The sequence below is a fragment of the Salminus brasiliensis genome, chromosome 2 (genome assembly GCF_030463535.1).
Source record: "Salminus brasiliensis chromosome 2, fSalBra1.hap2, whole genome shotgun sequence".
Lineage (NCBI taxonomy): Eukaryota > Metazoa > Chordata > Actinopteri > Characiformes > Bryconidae > Salminus > Salminus brasiliensis.
This window is the reverse complement of record NC_132879.1, coordinates 45,581,276-45,604,214: the sequence shown is the minus strand read 5'-3', so window position 1 is coordinate 45,604,214 and position 22,939 is coordinate 45,581,276. Positions and strand designations below refer to the sequence as shown.

Here is a 22,939-nt window from a genome sequence, read left to right as displayed (position 1 = left end):
TTGAAAACCGGACGTCTGTTTTACTCTTTAGCATCAGCTTAAATAACGTCATTAATGAAAATCATGTAGCTCATATCGGAGGTTGTTTTTTTGTTTTTTTTTTAGTCACCAGTTAACTTCTTATAAAGCTGCATATTAGAGTTGAACTCCGTTCTGCTTAATAGCTGGACTGTATGCAGTGGCAGGCTTGTCCATAGAGCATTAGAGCTGGTACCCAGTCCCAGCAGCAGCATTCCTCAGGCCTGCGGTCTTAATGCCCCAGTATTTATGAGAGGGCGTGCGCTATTTGAGCTTCTGCCCTCTCTTTGATATTGCTTATTGATCTCCTAATTAACAGCTTTTTATGGGCTGCGTTTTACAGGCCTGGCACTCTAGACTGGCAGAGAGGAGGGTAATTCAGAACTCCGTGCTGTGCAGGGCCTCTCTCTCTCTTTCTGTCTTTTTCTCTTTGTCTCAGTCTCTCTCGCCCTTGAACGCTCTGTTCTTTGCCCCCTGTCCCCCGTCATCCAGACTCCACAGCCATTAGGCGCCATAGTTTTAGTCCTTCCTCTTCCCCCAGCCCTTATGTCCTCACAGGGTACCCTTAGCCCAGGCTGTAGCACAGCCAAAACTCTAAAACACTCCACATATGCGCACTCGCGCATGCATGAAAACACATTAAACGTCATCATATGTCTGCGCATACTGCATACAAATGAATGTGTGCATATAGGGTACTAACTGTATGCATCTGAAGCCTCCCATTTACGCAAACACACACACTGAGTTCACGCTTCTCTATTTATTGCACACTGTGCCAGACCACCCTATTAGGTTAGGCTGCCAGCTCATCCTCTGTTGTGGTCAGCACTGCTTTTATGACCCGTTCCCCCGCCTGTTTTTTCTCTCCCCTCGTGGCGTAAATGTTGTTTTATTTGGTTTGAGCTGTTCACAGGATGTTGCATCTTTGTTTAAACGACTGGCACACAGGAAAGTGATTAAGGCCCCACTGAAAGAGACTTTCACTCATACAGGACTCTCAGGGCCTGCAAAAACAGCAAGCTCACAAATAGGCTTCTTATCAAATTAGCATGAAAGTTTATATATGCAGAGACAAAAAAGTGAGCTTAGTTCTAAGTGATGTTCCCCTCTACTAAAAGCCAACAAAGCCTACTAACCTCTGAACCTTCTGTTCATTCATAACAATGCTGTCTAAGCAATTGATTCATATCGTCGCAATCGCATGAAAACCTCATATCTCCAAAATGGCAACTTCTTGACTTTCAATGAAAGCCAGTGTAAAAAGAAATAAGTTCAAAGTCATTTCGGAGCAATTCTGTTGGTCCATTCATCATGCATGGCATTAACAAAACAGTTGCCATCAGTGAGATATTGTTCCACAGTCAGCTTTAGGTTGAGTCTGCATGGATGAAAAAGGAGAATGATCTCAGATGAGAATGTGACATTTCTGGTCTAGAAGGAAGAGCACGATATTCTTAGCCAAAGGCATCTGGCTGTGATCTCTCAGCACAAAGCAAAGCTGTATAAACCGACAGTCTCGCCTGCTCTGTGGCTCATTCTGAATAAAACATGATTCAGTGGATTGATTATTAATGACCCCTGTGCTGTAGAAATAATCCATTAGGCCACTGTCCTTGAGTCAGGCTATCTCTCTCTCTTGCTTGCATGCTTGCTCTCACTCGGACACATAGACTCAGCTTTAAGTTGCAGAAATTAGACAAACTGTTTTGTAGGGTCTGGCACTATCGGATACATGAATAATTAAATGATCAGCGTGATACCCTTATTGGGGGGTGGCCTTAAAAGATTTCATTAAAATGGTGTATACAAATACTAGCCAGAAATGCTTAGAATGGTGGTTTATACAGCTGCTTTGATTATTGTTCACACTGGCAATTTTGACATTGACCCAAAAGATGCAAACAACATATGGATAAAATGTCACAACTATTTGGACATTTATACTGATTTATGGTATGTTGCAGCATCCACCTTACTCTGATCTTACTTTTACAACTATTTCTACAACAACTACGGTTACTAACTCTACTGCTACTACTACTACTGGTACTGCCACTAGTACTACGTCTGCTACTACAAATACTACAACTGCTATTCTTACTGCACCTGTAGTACTGGCAGTATTGCTGGTTTTAGTGCTTCTGCTACTACTGGCTTCTGCTACTACTGGTAGTATACATGTTACTGTTACTACATTTGCTACTACTACTGCTAATGCAACTGTGTGTATCAGTGGTACTACTAGCAATACTACAACTGCTACTCCTACAACACAATACTACTGCTAGTACTGCTACTATTAGTACAACTGATGCTAGTATTACTATGACTTCTAGTACTACTATGATTTAATACTACTATTACTACTAGTTGTACTGATATTACCACAACTACTACTACTGGTAGGTCTGCTACTATAAATGCTACTACCACAATACTGCTAGTACTGCTACTACTACCACTACCAATACTACCGGTTCTACTACTAGTAATATTACTACTGCTAGTATCACTGTAAATACCACTAACTAATAATTGTACTACTACCACTGCTGTGTATTATGTTGTTTCATGTGTCTTGTGATAATCCTGAAGTATCTTGTAAGAGGCTGTGTCCTCTGAGTAAAACACAGCTTCAAGTGGGTTTTTACTTATTTTGAAAGTTCTCATTAAATTATTTTGAAAAGGCTCATTAAATTATGTAATATAATTTAGCCTTGTATTAAAACCAAAACTATTCACACTGTAATCACCAGCTCAGAGCTAATGAGGACGTTATCTTGCATCCATGGGTCAAAACGGCTTCAGGAATTCATATTTTGCGCACACCAAAGACGACTGTGCGTTGTACAGTGTGTCGTTGCGTTAAATATCTTAAGCCTGCAGTTAAATCAAGCCAATCCTGCGAAACATGAACACCCATCTGGCCTGATGTTTTTTAGTCTACATGAAGTGAGAGAGGCCTCTTCTTTAGTGAGGTCAGCGAGGTCTCTTCTTAAGAGTCATAGTGTGTTTGTCTGTGCCCATGTATACAGTGAGCTTAAGTAGATCTGAGATTTCTTCTTGTGGATATCAGTGTCACAGATGTCTGTTTCTCCTATCAGAATGTCCTGCTGTCCGTTTCGCTGCATTTTTACTTGCAGGCCCTTCCTTCTGTGGCTGAAGGCTCACGTCGCCATTCCCTCTGCCTGGCAAGTACATTTAACGCTGATGTATGCTAAACAACACGGTGAAGAGTTACAGCTTGTACCGTTTCCCTCTACATGCTACAAGCGTTCCTCAAGCATTTTTTCTGGACCAAATGCTTGAGCTGTCAAACGGGACCAGAAAGCCGTGCTAATAGGCTGCTGTTATTTGAATGAAGTCCATTATAGAAGCGGTGTGAAAGTTCCAGCAGTGGACGCTTGACTGTTCCCGCAGGGTGGTTGCAGCTGCAGCAGCCCTGAGCTGCAGCCTGACAGGCCCATGAATCCTGGGTGGCGTAAGTGTAGGGTAATTTAAAGAGGCAGGAAATGGGAGTAAACATGGCGGAACAAACCTGGAGCCCACTCAGCCACGATTAATGGAATCCTATAAAGTCTGCGCATTTGTCTGCTGGAAGTCAAGCCTTTGCACTCAAGTGCATTCTTTGTGTCCTTTGTTTTGTGTGTCCTCTCTCGATATTCTGTCTTTCACTTTTCTTTTTTTTTTTTTACTTCTTTTGTTCTTCCTTTCCATCATTTTCTGACATAAGGGAGATCCAAGTCATATGGATGGTTACGTTTAGAAATGGCTTGATGACACTTTTCTCCTTCCAGTATTGATACTAAAACTCTGTTACACACTTGACGAAATTCACTTAAGAGGATGACATAAAAGGATCCTGCTTAATCCGATCAATCGCTCCTACAGGACGAAATTCACTATTTGGACAAAATATTGGGACATGCACAGTTCAATGCTGGAGGGTTTGCACCGCTCTAGCCCACTCCTGGCATTAGATGTGGTGCCAGTAGTCTGATTCTATTGGAGATACTTCTCTACAGGAACTAGACAAGCAGTGTGTATTTGCACATCTGTCAGATATGGGTGCAGCCTAAATTAGCTGAATGCACTCATTCGAATGAGTGTCCACAAACATGTGGATATGTATAAATGACTTCTGATGCCTAAAATGGTAAAGTGATGCTGTATAAGAACGACTTTTAGGTTTAGAAAGAACCATGCTTGCCATCAAGATTTGTGTGTGAAGAACCTTTAGAACCTTTGTCAACTTCTCACTCCTTTCTTAACATTCATGCTTCCTTATGGAAACAAAAGTGGTCCCAGCCCCTTTATTTAAATAGTTTAGGCTGCTGTTGTAGCTCTGTTTCCATATATGGACTGTATGCACTGGGGTGGCCGTTCCCTTCAATATTCAGCAAAGCATCTTCTGCTGATATGAGCTCAGTAGCTTTCCTTGGTATTGGACTGCTTCCATCTCTATTTATGTTATTGATCAGAGAAGTAGCAGTTGCTTCATAATGTGAATAAGACGAGACAAGTCAACAGACAGATGGTTGGAGTAGCAATCAAGATAAGGTGGCAGACAGACAGTGATATGCGGCAAGTGACGTTAAGCAGTTCTAGTCAGAAACTTTAATGGGTATGAATGAATCAGTGAATCAGAGGACTCTCCCATAAAGCAAACACATCAAGAAATGTGCAAGACAGACGCCTGATACCTTTCTCAGTCAGTTTTTTATTTAGAAAATAAATCATCGTCTAACTTGACATGAGCTAGGGAAAGTCAGGTTTCTAATAGTGAGCTCACCAGTACTCTTTCATGTCCTCATTTCCTTCCTGCTATGAAAAATATTTATATTTTGTAGTAATAGCTCATTTTAGTGAGTGGTAATACTAAATAGTTAGTTAAAGTGGTTAGTGCTTCAAAACCTCATAGACACCCCTGTTAGGTTTATTAGGTGAGTCCTCCTTCCTCTGCTACCTTGCCTCCTTTTTAACAGCCAGTCATTTGTGTGAAAGGTCCTCAGATTCCAGACTGAAGAATGAGGCCTGTTTGGCCAGAGCTTTTGACTTCGTAAAAAGTGTAAGAATAATATATTTAAAAATTACTTCCAAGCAATAAAACAATAAGCAGGTTCAAGTTCAACAACTGGAAACTACCAGACGCGATAGTAGTAGGTTTATTGGGATGTTGTGCTTTGTTGAATTGGAACATTCTGGTATTATATATATTTATTTCTAGTGTTAGTTTTTTTTAAGACATTTAATTCATATCAGATGTATTATTCATGTACATTTGATCCTAAAGCTCCTTGTTAACTGTTACATTGTGTATGTATTTATTATTATTATTCCTCTGTTTGTGAATGTGCAAACCTAACAAAGTACTTCCATCAAGCCACAGCCTCAAAACACTTCCTTTATCACCGGCTCTGTTTATGTATTATAAGGATACCACTTTAGCTGTGTAAACCACAGAGGTTACTTTTAAATGTGCAAAGCTGAAATGTTTTTATAAACGTTAAAGTAGCCACAGTAACTCAAGTGCCTTCCCTCAGTGGCTGCATGAGTCAGTGGTCCCTGGGCAAAAATTGTCATGCTCCTGTAAATAGTTTGGAATTAGAAGCACCCTTTATAGGTATTGCACAGCGGTACAATGGAATTCACCCATCAGGGGCAGTGAACACATCTGGAGTGGCGGGCAGACCCCTCAGTGCCTGGGGAGCATTTGGAGGTTAGATGCCTTGTTCCAGGACACCTCAGCTGTGGCTGTTAAGGATGTTGAAGCACAACTCTTTAACCCCCCCCCCCCCCCCCCCCCACTTCCTGTCGATCCTGAGGATTGGAACGATGACCTTCCAGTCCCAAGCATGTGCCTGAGGAGGCATATGTCAGTTCTCACCAAGTGGGTTGGGTAATTGGTTAAAATTCTAAAATTGTGCAGGCAAATTGGGTAATTCGTTTGGCTACAGACGAAGCTGTCAATCTGGTGTGCTCAACAAACTCAGCATCCACATTACATCTGACCACTACAGCTGTGGTCACACCAAACACAAAGACACCCCGAATCCATTCATTTCTATTAAGTGTTCTTACTGCTGCTGCTTCTTGCAGTCTCAGTTTCAGTGTCACTGGCTTAGCTTGTCAGTAGTTCTAATAACTGTGTCAAAGCACACATAGGGCCTATCAGATTAATAAAAGCCATTAAGTGCACTTCAGAAGGGACTTTTACAAACCTCAATGGTTGAGAGAGGGATTTTTACACATGTTTAGTGGCCTGTTAAGTCCTTTAAAAGGCCTGGCGCCTTCTGACTAACAGTGTGGGGAAGGCTTGTTTAGGGTGGAGCAGCGCTCCAGCCTGCTGCTCCATTGACTGAAGTCGCTGGTGATCGGAGAAGGTACTATTCATTGCCATTTATATTCCGTGGTGTTTATATTCCCAGTTCAATCTGTGATGAGACAGTCAAGAACCTAAAAAATACAATATTGCTGCCCATAAAGAAAGACTCGAGGAGAAGTGAACCAAGGAAAGGTCTCTACACAGCCTGAAGGCCCTGAGCCACTTGATAACTCTTTGGGGGGGACCTTAAAATATCTAAAGAGTAGAAAATCAAAACTGGGCTTTCATCATTCTGTGGTGAGTTTGTACTAAGGATATTTCAAACTAGCTTTTGATCATGATTGCATTCCAGATTTACCACACGCTGCTAGTAATAGAGCACTCCCACTAGTTTCTGAGGGAGCTCCCCTCCACCAAAGTGCCCTGACCTCATTCAGAGTTGCGGTTGAGGAGTGCAACTTGTGTGTCCACCCTTGGCCACATTAACCCAGAAACTCAATTAGACTTGACTGATGGCCTGCACAGATTTGCCCGCAACTCCTTCTCCGGGGCATTTTTAATCAGATGTGGTTGGTCCTGTTTAGAAACAGCCCCCCATTCTTATGGGGAGTGTCATTGAGATCGCTTCAGACCTCTCAGTTGCATAATTGAGAAATAGAGGATGCAACTGCATGTAGAATTGAGGGAGGGAGAAGGGTGGGGGATCCATCTCCATGAACCTCTTAGCAAAGCCACAAAGACTGCCGGCTTTAAGAAGGAGGAAGTGTCCATACAGTACGTGGAAAAACTCCCTGTGAGCTTGAATGAGCTCCAGACCCACCGCTGTGTTGGTGAAAGGAAGGATGTGCATGGCAATATTATAAATCAAGAAGGAACTAGATCATGGGCTGCCCAAAACCTGACCCAGAGGCCTATGTTGTCATCTGCAGATGCTTTATTTGGCCCACCAGAAAGTTACCCTAACCCCTACTCCCTCATCCAGCGAGAGCGTAAACCCTGTTTCTACTGTAGTTACATTATTAATTAAATTCTGTTTTTAGTTCTCATGAGTAGCACAACTATCTAAATGTTGGCCTTATTGTTGGAGGGTTCTCGCTGATTGCTTGGGATGGCCAGTCTTCCCATTTTACAGTGCATTCTTCTGTTCGGTAGTTGGTGCTCTCCTACATGCTTGTTGACCTGTCCAGTGATACTTCATCAATGGCAGAAATGTGCTTTGCAAGCTTCATGTGACCCAGCAGGAAGTATTTGCTAGCCTTTACTTTACCAGTCTGGTGACATTGTGTGATGGGGAAAGTTCTAGCTAGAGATTTGGAGTTGGTTATGATAAAATTGAGGAGGAAAATTGCACATGATCAGCCATAACATTAAACTACCTGCCTGGTATTGTGTCGGTCCCCCTTGTGCCACCACACCAGACCTGAAACAGACCTGAAAGTTGTCCTGTGGTATCTGGAACTAAGAGCAAGAGGCAGCAGATCATTAAATCCTGTAAATTGAGAGGTGGAACGAAACAGTGGGTCTTTGGCGCCCATGGTCCTGATGCGTGTTTACTAGTTGCATTTACATTTAAAGCATTTAGCAGACACTCTTATACAGAGCGACTTACAAAAGAAAACCCAAGAAAAACCTCAGCTAGTTTGAACAGACTAAAATTCAAAGATACCTCTAAGTTTAGACCCTACTAAACACAAGTCACTAAGGTGACGACTCTACTATTCGCCCAAGTATTCTTGGAAGAGGTGGGTCTTCAGTCTGCGTTTTTATTCAATGTTTTAGAAGTACTGACATCACCAATGCTGTATTTAGCAAAGAGCACAGGGACAGTTTTTCATACCTGTAGTTATATCAACATCCCGTCACACTGCTCACCCCTAGCACAGTCCCTGTCCTTCCTGCTTTCATTCTCCTGCATCATATATCAAAAACCTGCTTATTTCATTTAGGTGCTCTTCTGAACCCTGCACCCTTAACCTTTCTACTCAACCTGGCCTGACCTTGGCACTTTGGAGGGAGCTAAAAAGGTTAGTGGAGAGCAGTCGCTGGGGAGAAGTGTGTCAGACTGTAAGACAGGCTGTAGGGGAGAATGACCCATAAGGAGCAGTGAAGGAACACCAGGGGGAAGAGTTAGAGCTCTGGCCTGGGGAGAGGGAATTTCAACAGAACTCAAAGAAGTGACCTCATCTCTGTTTATTGCTGGGGGTTTAAGAGGGGACCCAAATGTTTTGGGGTGGATTTTCTTAAAACAAGCAGTTTATGTGGTATGGTGCCCGCAAAATAAGCCCTGCTCTTTCATTTCTCTTCAAGAATCCTAACAGTGTCACATTTAGAAGACAGCCTGTTGTTTTTTTTTTAATTTTTTTTATTCAGATTTATTGAAAGGCGCCTGATTGCTTCAGCAGATTTACACCAAGCCCCTTAGTTACACCCCCATCCCCTCTCTCTCTCTCTGACTCTCTCTGTGTCCTGGCACTGATGGAAACTCAGTCTGGACCCAGCCAAGGCCAGGGCTGTCCGCAGCCGCCATCTTTATCCCTCTAACTTAACCACGCTGCCAGGGGAGCACTCAGCTCTGTCTGTCTCTCCTCCTTTCTGTCGCTCTCTCTGGGGTGATATGAAAGGCTGAGAGGTGGAAGAGGAACCGTAAGTCAATACCAACAAGAGTGATGCAGGGTTCAGAGGTGAAAAGTGTGATGAGCAACTAGGGGACAGGAGCTTTAGGAGCGGAAAGAACCCCTCATGTCAGAAATGTCCTTATTGCTCATGCAGAGGACCCTTTAATCATTAGAGTGTCAGATTTTGTTCCAGGTCAGAATTTTCTTCCTTATCTTCTGAAAAATTTACAGGCCAAATTACCTGATTACCTGTCCGGATACACATCTCTGTGATTTTCCACTCAGATTTCGCCTCATGTTGGAAAAAAAACTGAAATGGGATCGTGACCACATGATACTAAAAAATTGGTATTGAACTCACCTGTGGTGTGGTATTTGGATTGTCCTGTGGTGAGTTCATTGGTGTCCAGTTGGAGATATCTAATCGTATTACAGATAAGTCCCCCTGATAAATCTGTCCAATCCAAATAGGGCTCTCATCTATCTATATATTACACACAGCCATATAAAATGATCATGATCACCTACCTAATAGTGGGAATAAGCACCCTTGGCTCAGATGACACTAGTGAGACGTCGTGGCGTGGACTGTATCAGGTGATGGAAGGTGTTCATTGTAGAGGTTAGCTGGTCCATAGTAGCGCATCAATTCCTCTGTGCCACTCGGCGGAGATGTTCTCTTCTGGCATCAGTGGACTGTGGCCATTGTTATGCCATTGGGAGGCACTCAGGGTATGGGAAGTCCATTCTCTGTACACCTTCACTATGGCGGATCTATAACATCCCATGAAGTTTCTAAAAAAGCTACCAACCGTTGCCCACGGTCATGATATTGTGACCATCTCTGGTTTGGGCTGAACTTTGACTGGGACCTCACAGATGCCAAGTGATTGGGTTTGTTGCATGTATAAATAAGCGAGCACACCAGTCAGTTGTAGCAGAGTCCAAAACGATCATCATGGGCGAAGGACGCGGTCTGACTGATGTCTACAAGTGCATGTTTGAGTACCAGGGGAAGGGTGGTAGCATCTCGGAAACCATTACCTTCATGGGATGTTCTAGAGCCGACGTAGTGAAGGTGTACTTGCCAGTCATCTGAGCCAAGAGTGTTTATTCCCATCCTTAAAAAAGGGTGTACGATTATAGCACAGGTTTAGCACAGGCATAGATGTCTGTGTTTTCTTATTTTTATGATTGCGTGTTTGAGTGATAGAGGTAGTCTCACTCTGGCGCTTGCTCTTCCTCTGATATAGCCTAGAGTTGAGGTCTTCCTGCCCTCATTAATCCAGCAGCTGTTTATCTGCGGCTGTGCAGTGCAGAGAAGACCCTTGCGGTATAGGTGTGATAACACCTGATAACAATCCACCGTGATAACGGAGTCTAATGCACAAGGAAAACATTCTCAGTACTCTTCTCTTTCCCATCTCGCTGCCTATTTTCTCTCTTGCTCTCCCCTCCCATTTTTAGGTCAAGGCTAAGAGAGGAAACCAGTTTGGAGACAGATAGCAAGACAGATACCTCCTCTTTATCTAAAGCTTTAAATGTTATCTTTACTGCTCTGTTTTTACAGAGGATTTTTGCTAAATACACATTGTAAAGTAGGAAGAAGCAGCAGTTACCTCTGGTATGCTCTGGTCCTACCACAGAGCTTCTTCACTTTAGGTTCATTAGAGAGTTGCATTTAGATGTTAGTCATGGTGATTCTTTATGCCTCTTTCTTGTCTTTAATTAGTGTCTATAAAAATGGCCAGTAGATTTTTATCTTACACATGTACAGCAGTAATTAGCACTGTGGCCTGTTTGTTTAATTACAAAATAAACAGAGATTTAGATTTCTTGGGATTTTTACCCTGTCAGTAGCAGCTGACTTAATGCTTTAGTTTGTAAATGAGAAGAGAAAATATCTAGTAGTAAAACATAGAATTGATTGAAAGTTTAAAGATAGCATTTGTTTCAGTTAGCTCTAAGTGAAAAAATATTCATATTGAATTATTCTTTGCTTTTATGAAATGTATCATGCAGAGTGATTATTGGTGGTAAATACCTATGAGTAACCCAAGTAACAAAATTCAGTCAGTAACACAAATCTGTGATTAAAAGAGCTTAAACTGTAATGTTACACTAGTTTGTTAAAGAAAAAAGTAATGACTATAACACAGGGCAGTGCAATAGCTACTGTAACACAGTGCAAAGTTACGGTAACACTGTAGAAAATAAATCTATTACTGTAACAGTACAAAGTAATTACATTACTGTAACAGTACAAAGTAATAAAGTGACACTTTAGCTCATATTTTGTATCCGTTTCAACTCCACAAGCCCAGCTTTTGAGTTGTGTAAGGTGAGAGCCTCTTTTCTTTCTTCTTTTCTTCTTAAACCTCTAAGCCAGCCTAGGTCTTTGCTTCATTCCAGTTCCCCACTGTCTGCTCTTAATGGAGCTTAGAAAGGCAGCACACTCTGCCCGACTGCACCCCTCCACCTCACATGGGGCGCCATATATCAGCCTCCAATGAGCCTCATTAACCCTACTCGCATGACTCAATACTCTCTTTCTCCATCGCACCCACTTCCCTCTTTCGTCTCTTTATTTTCTGATGGCAGATGTGTCAGAGCCCTGGTTCCCAGGTGGGCCGTCATAGGTGACGAGGCCTAAAGCTCAAGGCTAAATCTGGGCTACACAGCAAACACCATACACATGGAACTCAAGTGCCCTGGAGCTTGGGGCATCAATGGCACATCAGATACATCAGATCCAGAGCCAGTGCAGAAATCCTGCAGCTATACAGTCAGTACTGATGGCAGGTTGTGGGCACCTTGAGTGTAAATATGGACAGAAAATATTAATATTAATTAGAGTAGCAATAAAAGCATTTGAGGTCTAAAAACAAGTGTTGAGTTCCCTTTACCAGCGGTTTTCGTTTTTTTGTCTAGCATTTTATTAACACTAAAAGTAGATACGTTTGCTTGCAATTGCTTAAAAATGAGCTGTGGCAGTACAGCAGTCAAAGCTCTGGATTTTTGATTTCAAGGTTGAGAGTTTGATACCCGGGTCTGCTAAGCTGCCACTGTTGGGCCCTCAAGCAAGGTCTATAACCCTCTATACTCCAGGCATGGTGTAGAATGGTTGACCCTGTGCTCTGACCCCAGCATTCTAAGCTGGAATATCACAAGGTCACCAGTTGAATCCACTGGACCGACAGCTTCACGGCCAAGGTACCTTTGAGCAAGGAGTAACCCCTAGTTGCTCCCTGACAGCTGAGGTGGCTGCCCACCACTCTGGGTGTTACTCACTCCCCTTGTTCACTGTTGTGTGTTTACTGCCAGGGACTGGTTAAATGCGGAGTTCCTTTGCAATGCTACACAATAGCTATAAAAGTGTGCTTTGCTTTCCATGTGAAACACACAGACCATGCCTTAAGATTTTCTCAGGTACATAGTCTGTACCTGAGTAAATGTATCTACCTACCTATTATAACCTGATGTTGGTGCTTTCACAATGGGTTCCCTGGCCCACTTTAGTCATGGCCTAATTTTCCCTACATGATCTTGGTGCAAAAGCCCAGATATGGAAAGACTTTTGTGGGCATATCCATCACAAGCTCCCCTCCCACCCCCACCCCCCTCCATAGCCTGAACAAACTGAACAGAGCATTAGCACTAGCTCTGTGTGTGTCTGTAATAGGAGCTAGTCATTCTCTGCGTTGGCCAGGCGTGTTTGCCCTGCAGTTGTACAAACACTGCTCCGACAACTAGCTCTGCCCACCCTATATGAACCACAGTGTTTTGTTTTATTAATTATGAAACAGCTACACTATCCCGGCTTACATAAGGACACACATAAAAGAGAAGCATATTTTATGATGTATGAATATGACCTCTAGTTATTGTTACAGATGTCTTTATCATTAACCTTGTTAAATTTGACATTTTTGCACGGTGAGAGCCAAAGAAAACAGCTCTGTGGGATTTTCGCAAAATATTCCGCTTTCTATGGCCGAAGAACTATGGGCTTTGGATCTCTGGCTCGCTCTCAAATCTGAACAGCTAGTTAAAGTTTTTGCAGTGCAGCACAATGCTGCCCGTTCAGAGAGGCGCAAGCAGCAGAAGAGTGACCTCCGACCACCTCTGAGAAGAGAGGAGTGCATGACCGGTAGGCCTAGCTGGGTGTCGTGATTGTACAGCTGTCATATCAGGGCTTTCATCTTACAAATGAAGAGGTGAGATTGGTGGCTCTGGAAAGTATAGATAAAGATCATTTAAAATCTTAAGATCTTTAGAGTTGCTGACATATCAAAACCTTGTAACTTAAAACCATGTAAGAACTTGCTGCCCATATTTGGAAACACCAGCTGCTCTAAAGTATGATTAACTCTTGTTCTATAAACATACTTTGGAGCAGATTTATTAATCAAGGTCAGTTTGTAGTAAAGAAACTCAAAAGCTACTGAGTTTTGGGCAAAAGTAAAAGTTATGTTAATAAAAATATTCAGTTCAAGGTCAATACATAAAAAATAAGACAAAAAAAAGAAGTAGAATGTTCACAGTGCGTGCAGTTTCAGCATTGGACAAAAACTGTATGAACAATAGCATGGTTGTATATAGATGCTGACTATAATTTGTCTTATAAATCATGACAGAGCAGCATAATCCTATCAAAACACTAATTATAGTTTTATAGTATTATAATTTTTTTCTTGTACTGTGAACAAAATTCTGCAATGTGTTCTGAAATCTTAGGAAGGTAGGTACTGCTCATGTACTCCTACAACTGCAGCTACAGTATTAAAATTATATATCCAAACAGATCAAAACCTGCCCCATACACAGTATGCCCAAATGTTTGTGGACACCCCTTCTAATGAATGCATTCGGCTACTTTAGGTTGCACCCTGTGCAGCCCCATCCAGTGCTTTTTGGAGGAGTTTGGGATGAGCTGAGGTGGGGTGGTGATCATCCACATCCTGACCTCACTAATGCTCTTTTCACTGAATGTAATGCTCCACAATCTAGTAGAAAGACTTCCCTGGACAGTGAATCCAGTTACTCCAACAAAAGCTGGATAAACTCTTTTATTAACCTTCAATTTGGAAGAAACATATATAATTTGACAGTTTGTATCTGGCTGTTGTTCTTTATATTGTGTCAGAATTTCATGATGAATGGACCAACAGAAATGCAAATTTAAGAAAATTTGTTCTGGAAACAGCCTGGAATGAAATTGTTTTACATTGACCTGAATTGAAAGTTTCTTCTCCTGCAAAGTTGTGTTTTTGGATTCTTCTTTGCGTTATTATTATTATAATCATTTCTTTGCATTATTTGAGCTGCTGTTTTTGAGCAGGTGTCATTTCTGTAAATAAATGCTCTAAATAGCAATATCTAGATTTTTTTGGAATTTAGGGGAAATGTTGTCCATGGTTTATGAAATACGGCACAGATGTTAATTTCCCTAAACACATTGCCTATACATAGCAAATAAAAGGATGGAATGTTGTAGAAAACAGTCTTATCCACAATGGATTCTTGTTGACTTGTTATTTTTTTAACCAGTGCTCTGTTATGAACAGCAAAACACGGAAGTAATGCTTTCTTCTTTCTTTTTTTTTGCTACAAAGTCACCAAATAAAAACACAGGATTTATTTTAGACAACGATGATATACAGCTTGTCATAATTTCTTTTTTTGGGGTTTTGTTTTTGTTTGTTTTTATTTCTTATTTTTTTTGTTTGATTGAATGTGTATCTCTAAAGTGCTTAGTTACTCACTGGGAGCATTGATGATTAACACTCAAAGGGATCTTCTGCTGTCATCTTCAGAAAACCAAGGAAATCTGTTCTTCCTAGCATTGCTTGGTCTTTCTGTGTGCTCGTTGTGTTTGGGCATGTGTGAATGTGAGTGGTAAGAGAGAATCAAGAGGCACCTGCTGCTGTTTTGGCAGGTTTCCTCCCCAGCTTGGCACTGCTTGAACCTGGGCATCACCTCTTTCTTCTCTCATTTCCCTTCTGGCCCCTGAGTCTTCATAGAAACGGTGTGGAAAAAGGATCTTAGCATTAAAGATAACCCCACCTGTGATTATCATTAGCCTGAGGTGCAGTAAAAAAAAAAAAAAAAAAAATGTAAATCCCTGTTTTAGTATAACTTTCTTTTAATGAGCGGAAAATTAAACCCTTCAGATGAATTCCAAGCGCAGAGATTTTCTGTAATGACCTAAAAAGAGGCACTTTTTGAAGAGGTGATCCATTCCAGCAGGATTTTAATGGCTGTGTTAACTGGAAGGTAGGCGAAAGTGTGTGCGTATGTGTTCCATCTATCCATTTGGAGCATGTGAATAGGGGGAGTGGTGGTTAACCTCCACTGGCTCACTGCTGCTTCACACCTCTGTGAACTCTTTCTTCCCCTTAGTCATTTGCACTCCTCTGCCTTTTAGCACACTCTCCTTCTCCTTCTTCTTACAGTCGTCTTTTCTGAGATGAGAACTTTATAGTGTACAGGCCTCATTTTCTGAGCTCTTTAGCCCAAGTGGACCTGGTGGAATATGAAAGAGACTGAACAAAAGGATGGCCTTTGCTAAATTAAGCTTTGCTGAAAATCCTTCTTCTCTCACATGCCACCAAGAGCTGCTTGACTACTAATTAAAAGAATTGCTGACTGAACAGCACCAAACCGTGTTGTTACCTCCTAGCTAACAATAGCAGCTGAAACCAGACCACAGAGTTAACCCTAAGCAGTTGCAGGTATCTCTGGCAATAAGGGAAAAAATGTTGTATCAATTATAAATCAATTATCAGTCAGTTTATAGCATTTATTTGGCCTAGCCTGTCATTGTTTAACACTGAAACGGATGAAAAATGAACTGATAGTAATTCATTACGTATTCACTTGCCCAACTAAATGGACCTGAATGAACTGACGCTGACCTCGTCTTCCTTTCCCCCTGCAGCTGGAGTCAGAGCTGGAGCAGTGCGAGAGGGAGAGCGCCGAGCTGCAGGAGTATGCCAACTCGGTCCTGCAGCAGATCGCGGACCACTGCCCCGACATCCTGGAGCAGGTGGTCAATGCGCTGGAAGAGTCGTGCTGACCGCAGCGGGCCACCTTCCCCCTAACCAGCTCTTCTGGAAAACCTCCTCACCAAAGCCAAATTTTTGGCCTCCTCTCACAGGCTTCCTTCTAGCTACACACCTCGTTTAGAAGCTCAAGGACACCAGTGCACATCCACACACCTTCAAACAGCCGACAGAAAGGAGCACAGTGTAAAGGAGCAGAGCGTCCGCTGGCAGAAGTGTTCAGCAGGGGACTGCCGAACAGCCCTCTTGGGGGGGGGGGTCAGCATCAGCACCTGGACTGGAGCTTTCTCGCTCTTCTCCCTGCTCTGTAAATCACCACCCACACTTTTTAAGTCCTTCCTGTGCTTCTGTTCATCTGCTGGTTTATCTTGTATGTGTTTACAGCTTACTTACACACATAAACACCTGGAGGAAGAGGCTTAGACAAACAGTATTGGGTGCAGTATTAAAGGAGAGGCCCATTATCTTGCAGTATAAAAAAAAAAAAAAGTCTTGCTCCCCAACATTTGCTCTTTGCTGAAGCCTCAGCCTCATAAATCTGCACATATGGTAGAGAGCTTCACATGTTCTTTTTTTTTTCCTTTTTTGTCACACCTTTTAATATCACACTGATTTTGGATCAGTTATGAATTGTTAGCAATCACTCAAAGCCTCTTTGAATTCTTCCTGCCTTTAGATGACCCTCACAGGGGCTCCTGATGCACTTCCATCACTGACACTTAGTAGGTTACAGGTTTTTTTGGTTGCTTTTTTTTTGGGTTGTTTTTTTTTTTTTTTTAGCACTTCAGGTCACATGATTTCTAACCCAATTTATTGGATGTGGTGTGCTTTTTCCAGTTACAGAAGGGATAATGTGGATACTGTTAACTGTCCATATTGTTGATATGATAAATGTGTGTCTACAAGAGCAGGGGAGATGATTTTGAGCTGCCTTTGGTTTTGTAGGTTTATTGCTGCTACCATGTGTCTTTGTTATGGTCTAGCTTTGTGTTGTGTTTGAGGGTAGCTCTAATGTTGGAGAGGCATAAATTGGTGTGGCGTCATTGACCTGACTGTCAGCCACTCATAAAGGCTCACTTCATTAGACTGCAGTGTCTTCATATCACCTTGTCGTTTGCATACCTCGGGACAAATGACATGCTTTGTTGATTTAATAAGTGAAAATCAGCGAGTAAAAAGTACTTGTTTTATTTGCCTTTATTACTCCTAAGATTTGCTCACTTATTTAACTTAATCAACAAAGCTTTTAGCAGTGGTGCCTGAAGTGTAGGTAAACTGTGTTCATATACCACATTAGGACATCTTACATAGGCAATTGGGGTTGGCAGAGGGTTTGCTTTATTGGTTGTTGTGTAGGCTCCAACACAGTAACTTGGCAACTAAAGCAGTAGAGATGTAGAGTATTGGTTTCAGTGCACTTTCTCAGCTTAATTCTGAGGTCGGCTGTTGTACGACACGTCTATCAGTGAGCTTATCCCTGTTTTCTTTCCCTGTCTCAAACTCGGACCCCTCTGTTACCACACAGATCACCTTTTATGACTATATGAGGCTCTATCTGCAGGCCAAGTGTGTCCATCCTGTTGAGCTCTGGACGTTAGCATGATAAGGCGTAACCTTGTTCAACTCATAATAAATATTGCCTCATGACATGCCCGGTTTAGCCGTTGCTTTAAAGTCCAACAGTTGGTTGATTGCCTGTAGATGACACTAGGCGTAGCCTGCCCTCTGCTCTCTCTTTCCTTTCTCTTGCATCTTCTCGCAACACGTTTCTGACCGTGAGGTTCAGAACTATAGCTGAGCTGTTAGTCAGTCTTAACAGCACTTCTCTGCTGTGATAAGGTGGGCAGCTGTTATCTTTACAAGTGTCTTCCTTTCAATCACATGCACAAAGCCACGCCTCCAGATCTGGCACACTAGATGCCATAACTCCACACTATCTTAAAAATAAAGGTTCTTCAGAAGCAGTTCAGGAGTTGTTCAGAAGTTCACCATGCCGTAGAAAAAACACTTTCGGCTTCATAAAGAACTATGTTTGTATTAGTGGAAGTTGATGTAAAGGTTCTCGCACATTTCTTCTACAAACATTGATCTTAAAGGAACCAAAAGTGGTTATTCTGTAGCATTGCTCAAAGAATCATTTGAAGCGTCCGGTTGTCTTGGTGCCAGTCATTTGGTTTACTCACAGCTTGGCCTGAGTCATAGAAGGTTTACAGCGTTGAACATTGCCAATGAATTGTAAATTGTCTGAAGCCCTGAGCTGCTTCGTGTTAAGTTGTCTATGTTTGATGATTCAAAGGGCAGTGAGATTCATATTGTGCCAGTGTTTAATGGTGTGATGACACAGTGGCCATAGTCCCTCACTTTTTGCCGGTGATATCAAGGGAACACCCATTCGCGTGCCATTCTCACCCTTGGCACCAGAGATGTTATTACAGGGACTACACAGCCTGTCCATAAATGATTTTATTACATTGTTTTATTGTCACAATTGCTCCTGGTGGGGTTCCTTTAGCGAGAAACGTACTCAGGCCTGATCCACCCTGAGAAATCTGTAACAGCTGTAACACTGGAGCGAAGTTCATACTATATCTAGTCTTTCTCACTGTCTCTTCCACACTGTTACAGTGTTTTGGCTTGGCACTCCCAGGTCTCTGAAATATGGGGCTCAGTTATCAAGGCTCTGCCTGAATATCCGAACTTAGACTAAACACAGGCCTCTCACACACAGGCTCACATGTACATGCGCTCACACCCCCACACACCCTTAGGATTTATAATCCACACTTTAGGAGCCGGGTCCTTGCCTCTGTTCAACTCTGGATACCTCTGAGAATTCCCAAACAAGACCAAAAAAAAAAAGCAGCGATAACTAGAACCAGATCAGAGAGGCAGAGCGAGAGAATAACTCTGGGTGTCTGTGTGTGTCCATCAATCCACATGTCAGAGGTAGTGATTCTCGCCGTCTTTCTTGCTCTGGTATTTGTGTGATTGCCGGTTATGGGCAGAGCTAATCACACAGGGGAACGGAGCAGTGTGGAAATTCCCTGCAGGCTTTGGATGACTCGCTCTGTGGGGAGTCTCTTGAGGAGCAAACGTCCTCTCCCTGGTTTTCTGCACACTGTCCCAAAACAAACTTTCTCTTCCTGCTCTCAAGCAGTCATGAAGGTCGACTTTTCTGTCTTTAAAGAGGCCACTGTAGATTGTGGTGTCCTCCATTTGGCTCATCCATTTTTAGCCTTTGTTCCGTTTTACCTAGTTCCAGCTTTGTCTGTTGACTCGATACTCACTTCCAACAGAAGCCACAGGACAGTTGTTTCATTCCAGGAATAAATGCTTGGAATACGTGACGAGAGAGAGTGGAATAATACCCATATCACGCATATCACGTTGTATCATTCAGCAAGTGCCACTCGGTTCAATACACACAGGAATCAAACAGTACACTGAATAGATGAAATACTTGTGATGCGATGAAAATTCAATTAGCAAGCTCACAATGAGGGCAGACTGTCCCTCCACTCACACAGTAATTCTTTTTCCTTAACTCTAAATCAAGAGCAGAGAAGAAAAGCACACTCCTCTTTAGCATATTAGCTTGTGGGTAGTGCATTATTATAAAATATTGTGCTTTAATCAAGCTGATTGCTCTAATAAGCTGGAAATTGGAACATTTAACAGATTAACAAAGGACATTTTCAGACACTTGCTGCATTAGAAAATCATATTGAGAAACCACTGTATGAGTTTGGTGACTTATTCTTTCCTGTAGTGACTCTATAACATCAGTTCATAGCCACAGCTGTGACAAACATGAGAGAATGTCTAACGAATCTGTAATGTAGCCAGCTTTCAAACACTGGAGCGCCACAGTAAACAAGCAATTCCAGTTCCAGCCTCTTTTCCTAAGGGTTTTCTGCTATTCATGCACAATCAGGCAGGATTGTGTGCACAATCAGGTGAAAACTCTTTATTACCCCCATTTATTAATCTAAAAACAACTAGTCACATCACTTAAAGACATATTTACATCCTTATTAATATGTTTTACTGAAGAATTGATGAGATTTCCCTCCACAAAAACACCAGTAATGCTAACCGGCTGTCCACTGACTTCTGTTGTAAGTGTCTTGCATTTCTAGGTGTAGGAAACACATGAGAATGGTTGTCTGTGGTATCTGACAGATGCAGATGAGCGAGGTCTTGTTTAGAAATGTCAGAGTGTTCCTTTACATTCTGCATATTGAACTGCTTGTGTGAGTATGCGTATTATATTCCAGTTTGGACATTTATTTTTGTCAGTAATCTGAGTGCAGCTTCTCCAGTGGCTTGAGGTGAAGATAAAGAGCAGGAGAAGGTTCAGCAGCCTGTGTATGGAGCCAGACTTTAGTGTTGGGTTTACATTGCTCTGCCAACCCCATTTTTTTCATTCTCCACATGTCTTTGGGTACTTCGTCCTCATCTGTGACCGAATCCTTTATTGGGTTGAGGTTTGAGGAGGAGGCATGTCTTTCAGGATCATTAGAACATAGTTCCTGACTGTTTCCTCTAGTCGTGTTGTGTTTGTGTGTTCCTTGATAGGTGACATGACAACCATCCTCTTGTGTGTCCGTGCGAGCTTTGCTCTACTGTGCTCTGCTCTGCTCTGCTCTGCTGGAGGTCAGCTCTTGCCTTTGAACAGCCTGATTTATTTGGTATTGCTTTGCCTTCTGAGTGAGGATTAGAAAAGCTTTGGACAGCTGTGAGAACACTGCCAGAACTCTGCGCCTGGACCCATTTCAAGTACATACATACACACTCACGCATTTACACATATCTGTATTTATATATATAACAGCTGATAGATGGAGATAAATGTTGTTGAACTCAATGTTTTGCACAGTGTCTAAGAGGGAGGGGAGATGTCCGTCTGAACAAAATGGCCAAGAAGCGAAAAAGCTAAACAGCAAAAGGCTAACGTGTGTCTCTGAAATCATTTTTACGTGTCAAATCAAAAGCTGTTAACACAAAGATTCTTGAAATCGTTACTGTGTGGTTGGTAATGTACTGTTGCGATGTACTCCGATACTTTGATTCTTACTCTTCTTACATGTATGGGTTCTTTTCTGTTCTGTTGTTCTTCTTATTATTTTGCAGCCTGTTGATACGTGTGTGTGTGTGTGTGTGTGTGTGTGTGTGTGTGTGAGAGAGAGAGAGAAATTGCAATGTGGAACTTCAGCGTGTTTTTCTATCAGCAAACATGCAAAATCTGACCCGTGTTGTGGGGCTGCGAAGGCGTCCCTCCGTGACTGTGCGCTCCCAGGTGCTGGCGATGATTCGGAGGCCGTTACGCAGAGACTGTGAGCTCACAGCACTGCCCGGGGTTGCTGGTCAGAGTTTGGTTTAGTCAGCATCACACGCATCTCATGCAGATGGGTCGACTTAGCTCTCGTTCGACTGTGGAATCATCACTCACTCTCCGAGCTTGTTTACCCAGGTTTAGAAAGACACTCGTGCTTTATGATCTCTTAAGTAGAGCTCCATTAAACGGTTTACTTATTCACTCGCCTTCAATTGGCATTATTTACCCGGGCACTCAGTTGACACGTCTGCATTTCTCATGCGTCTCTTCCCTCCGCTGCGTTTGATGGGTCGAGACTGTTTACGGGACTAAACCACATTAAACATCTGCTGAGGGATCGGGCCAGTTTATGTCTGACTTGGTATTTTAGTCTGAATGAATCAGTGCCAATTGATGTTCGTCTGTGCCGTGACGTGCCACTGTTAAAGCCCGCCCATCCGTCAGCAGCCCAAAGCTTCCCCTAAACCACCCTAGTCATGAGTTGCACTGCATTTATATTACGTTACGTTCCACTCGAGTCCGGAAGGACTCATCGAAGTGTGTTGATAGAGGTCAAACCAAAGATATGGAGCTGGGTGTCCTCTCGCCAGTCCAACTACGTTGGGGACCTTGTTCTCATGCTGGAGAGCAAGAGTTGCGATTGAAATACGTAGATACGTATTGAATAGGGCTAGTTTTTTATGAGTTGAGCAGAGTTGCATTAGAAGCGAGGGCCTAATCTCTCTCACAGTAAATTGCTTGACTGTTTAGAAAAGGAAAAAAAAAAAGTTTGGATCCACCTCATCAATACTACAATAGCGCCTGCCTAACGGCAGCAGGTTAAAATAATATCAGCTTTTTTAAGAGAGCTTTTGGCTTCAGGTGTTTCTGTCAGAGCTATCGATCATTGCGTTCCCATAGACCTGGCTTAGGTGTGGCTTAGCTTTCGTTCACTTTCTTCAGTACCCCAGCAAACCCTGCCTTCTTCCACCACACAGTGGGTCCAGCTTTTCTACAAGCTCCACGCTATTTTCTACAGCATGCTGAGACACAGTCAGGGAGGGTGCTCACCCCATCCACTTTAATTTAATAAAGAGTAAAAGACTAAAAAAAAAAAGAATGGACTTTGACTACAAACTGATATTTCTTTTGTCTTTCTTTTTTTTTCTTTTTGGTTTCATGTTTAAGAGAAACGTACTGCCTTTTCTCCGTTTGTGAAAACGCCGAAGATTTCTGTACAAAAAAAAAGGAAACGCTACAGAGAAAAAGGCACATTGTATTCATCATCTTTTTGCCTTTGTATATATATATAAACACTTCATTATCAGCCTTGTCACGCTGTGTCTTTTGTTGTTTTTGTGTGTTGTGTAAGGTTGCCATACCAGCACACTGATACACAAGTCACGATGCAGAATATGGCCTTCTAGTCACCATGGTCTGCTGTCCTCCCTTTAGTGATGTGTTATCATACTACTCCCTCATGTGAAGCCCTGTTCCCATATTTAACCCTTTCAAGTGTAGAGTTATTGCATTATCGTTTTCCCAATCATATTTAAAACATTTTTAAGTGCATAGTTAATTACATAGTAATAATGTG

General features: G+C 42.3%; 1 protein-coding gene across 6 annotated transcripts in view; it reads left to right on the top strand.

Annotated features, from left to right (window-relative positions):
• Positions 1–22,675, top strand: part of erc1b (ELKS/RAB6-interacting/CAST family member 1b) — a 276,578-nt gene extending 253,903 nt beyond the window's left edge. For all 6 annotated transcript variants that reach the window (XM_072672916.1, XM_072672915.1, XM_072672914.1 and 3 more), the window contains one exon: positions 15,902–22,675. In XM_072672916.1, the coding sequence (XP_072529017.1) occupies positions 15,902–16,039 (138 nt within the window). In that variant the 3' untranslated portion in view covers positions 16,040–22,675. The remainder of the gene's footprint in view (positions 1–15,901) is intronic.
• The last annotated feature ends 264 nt before the right edge of the window (positions 22,676–22,939 follow it).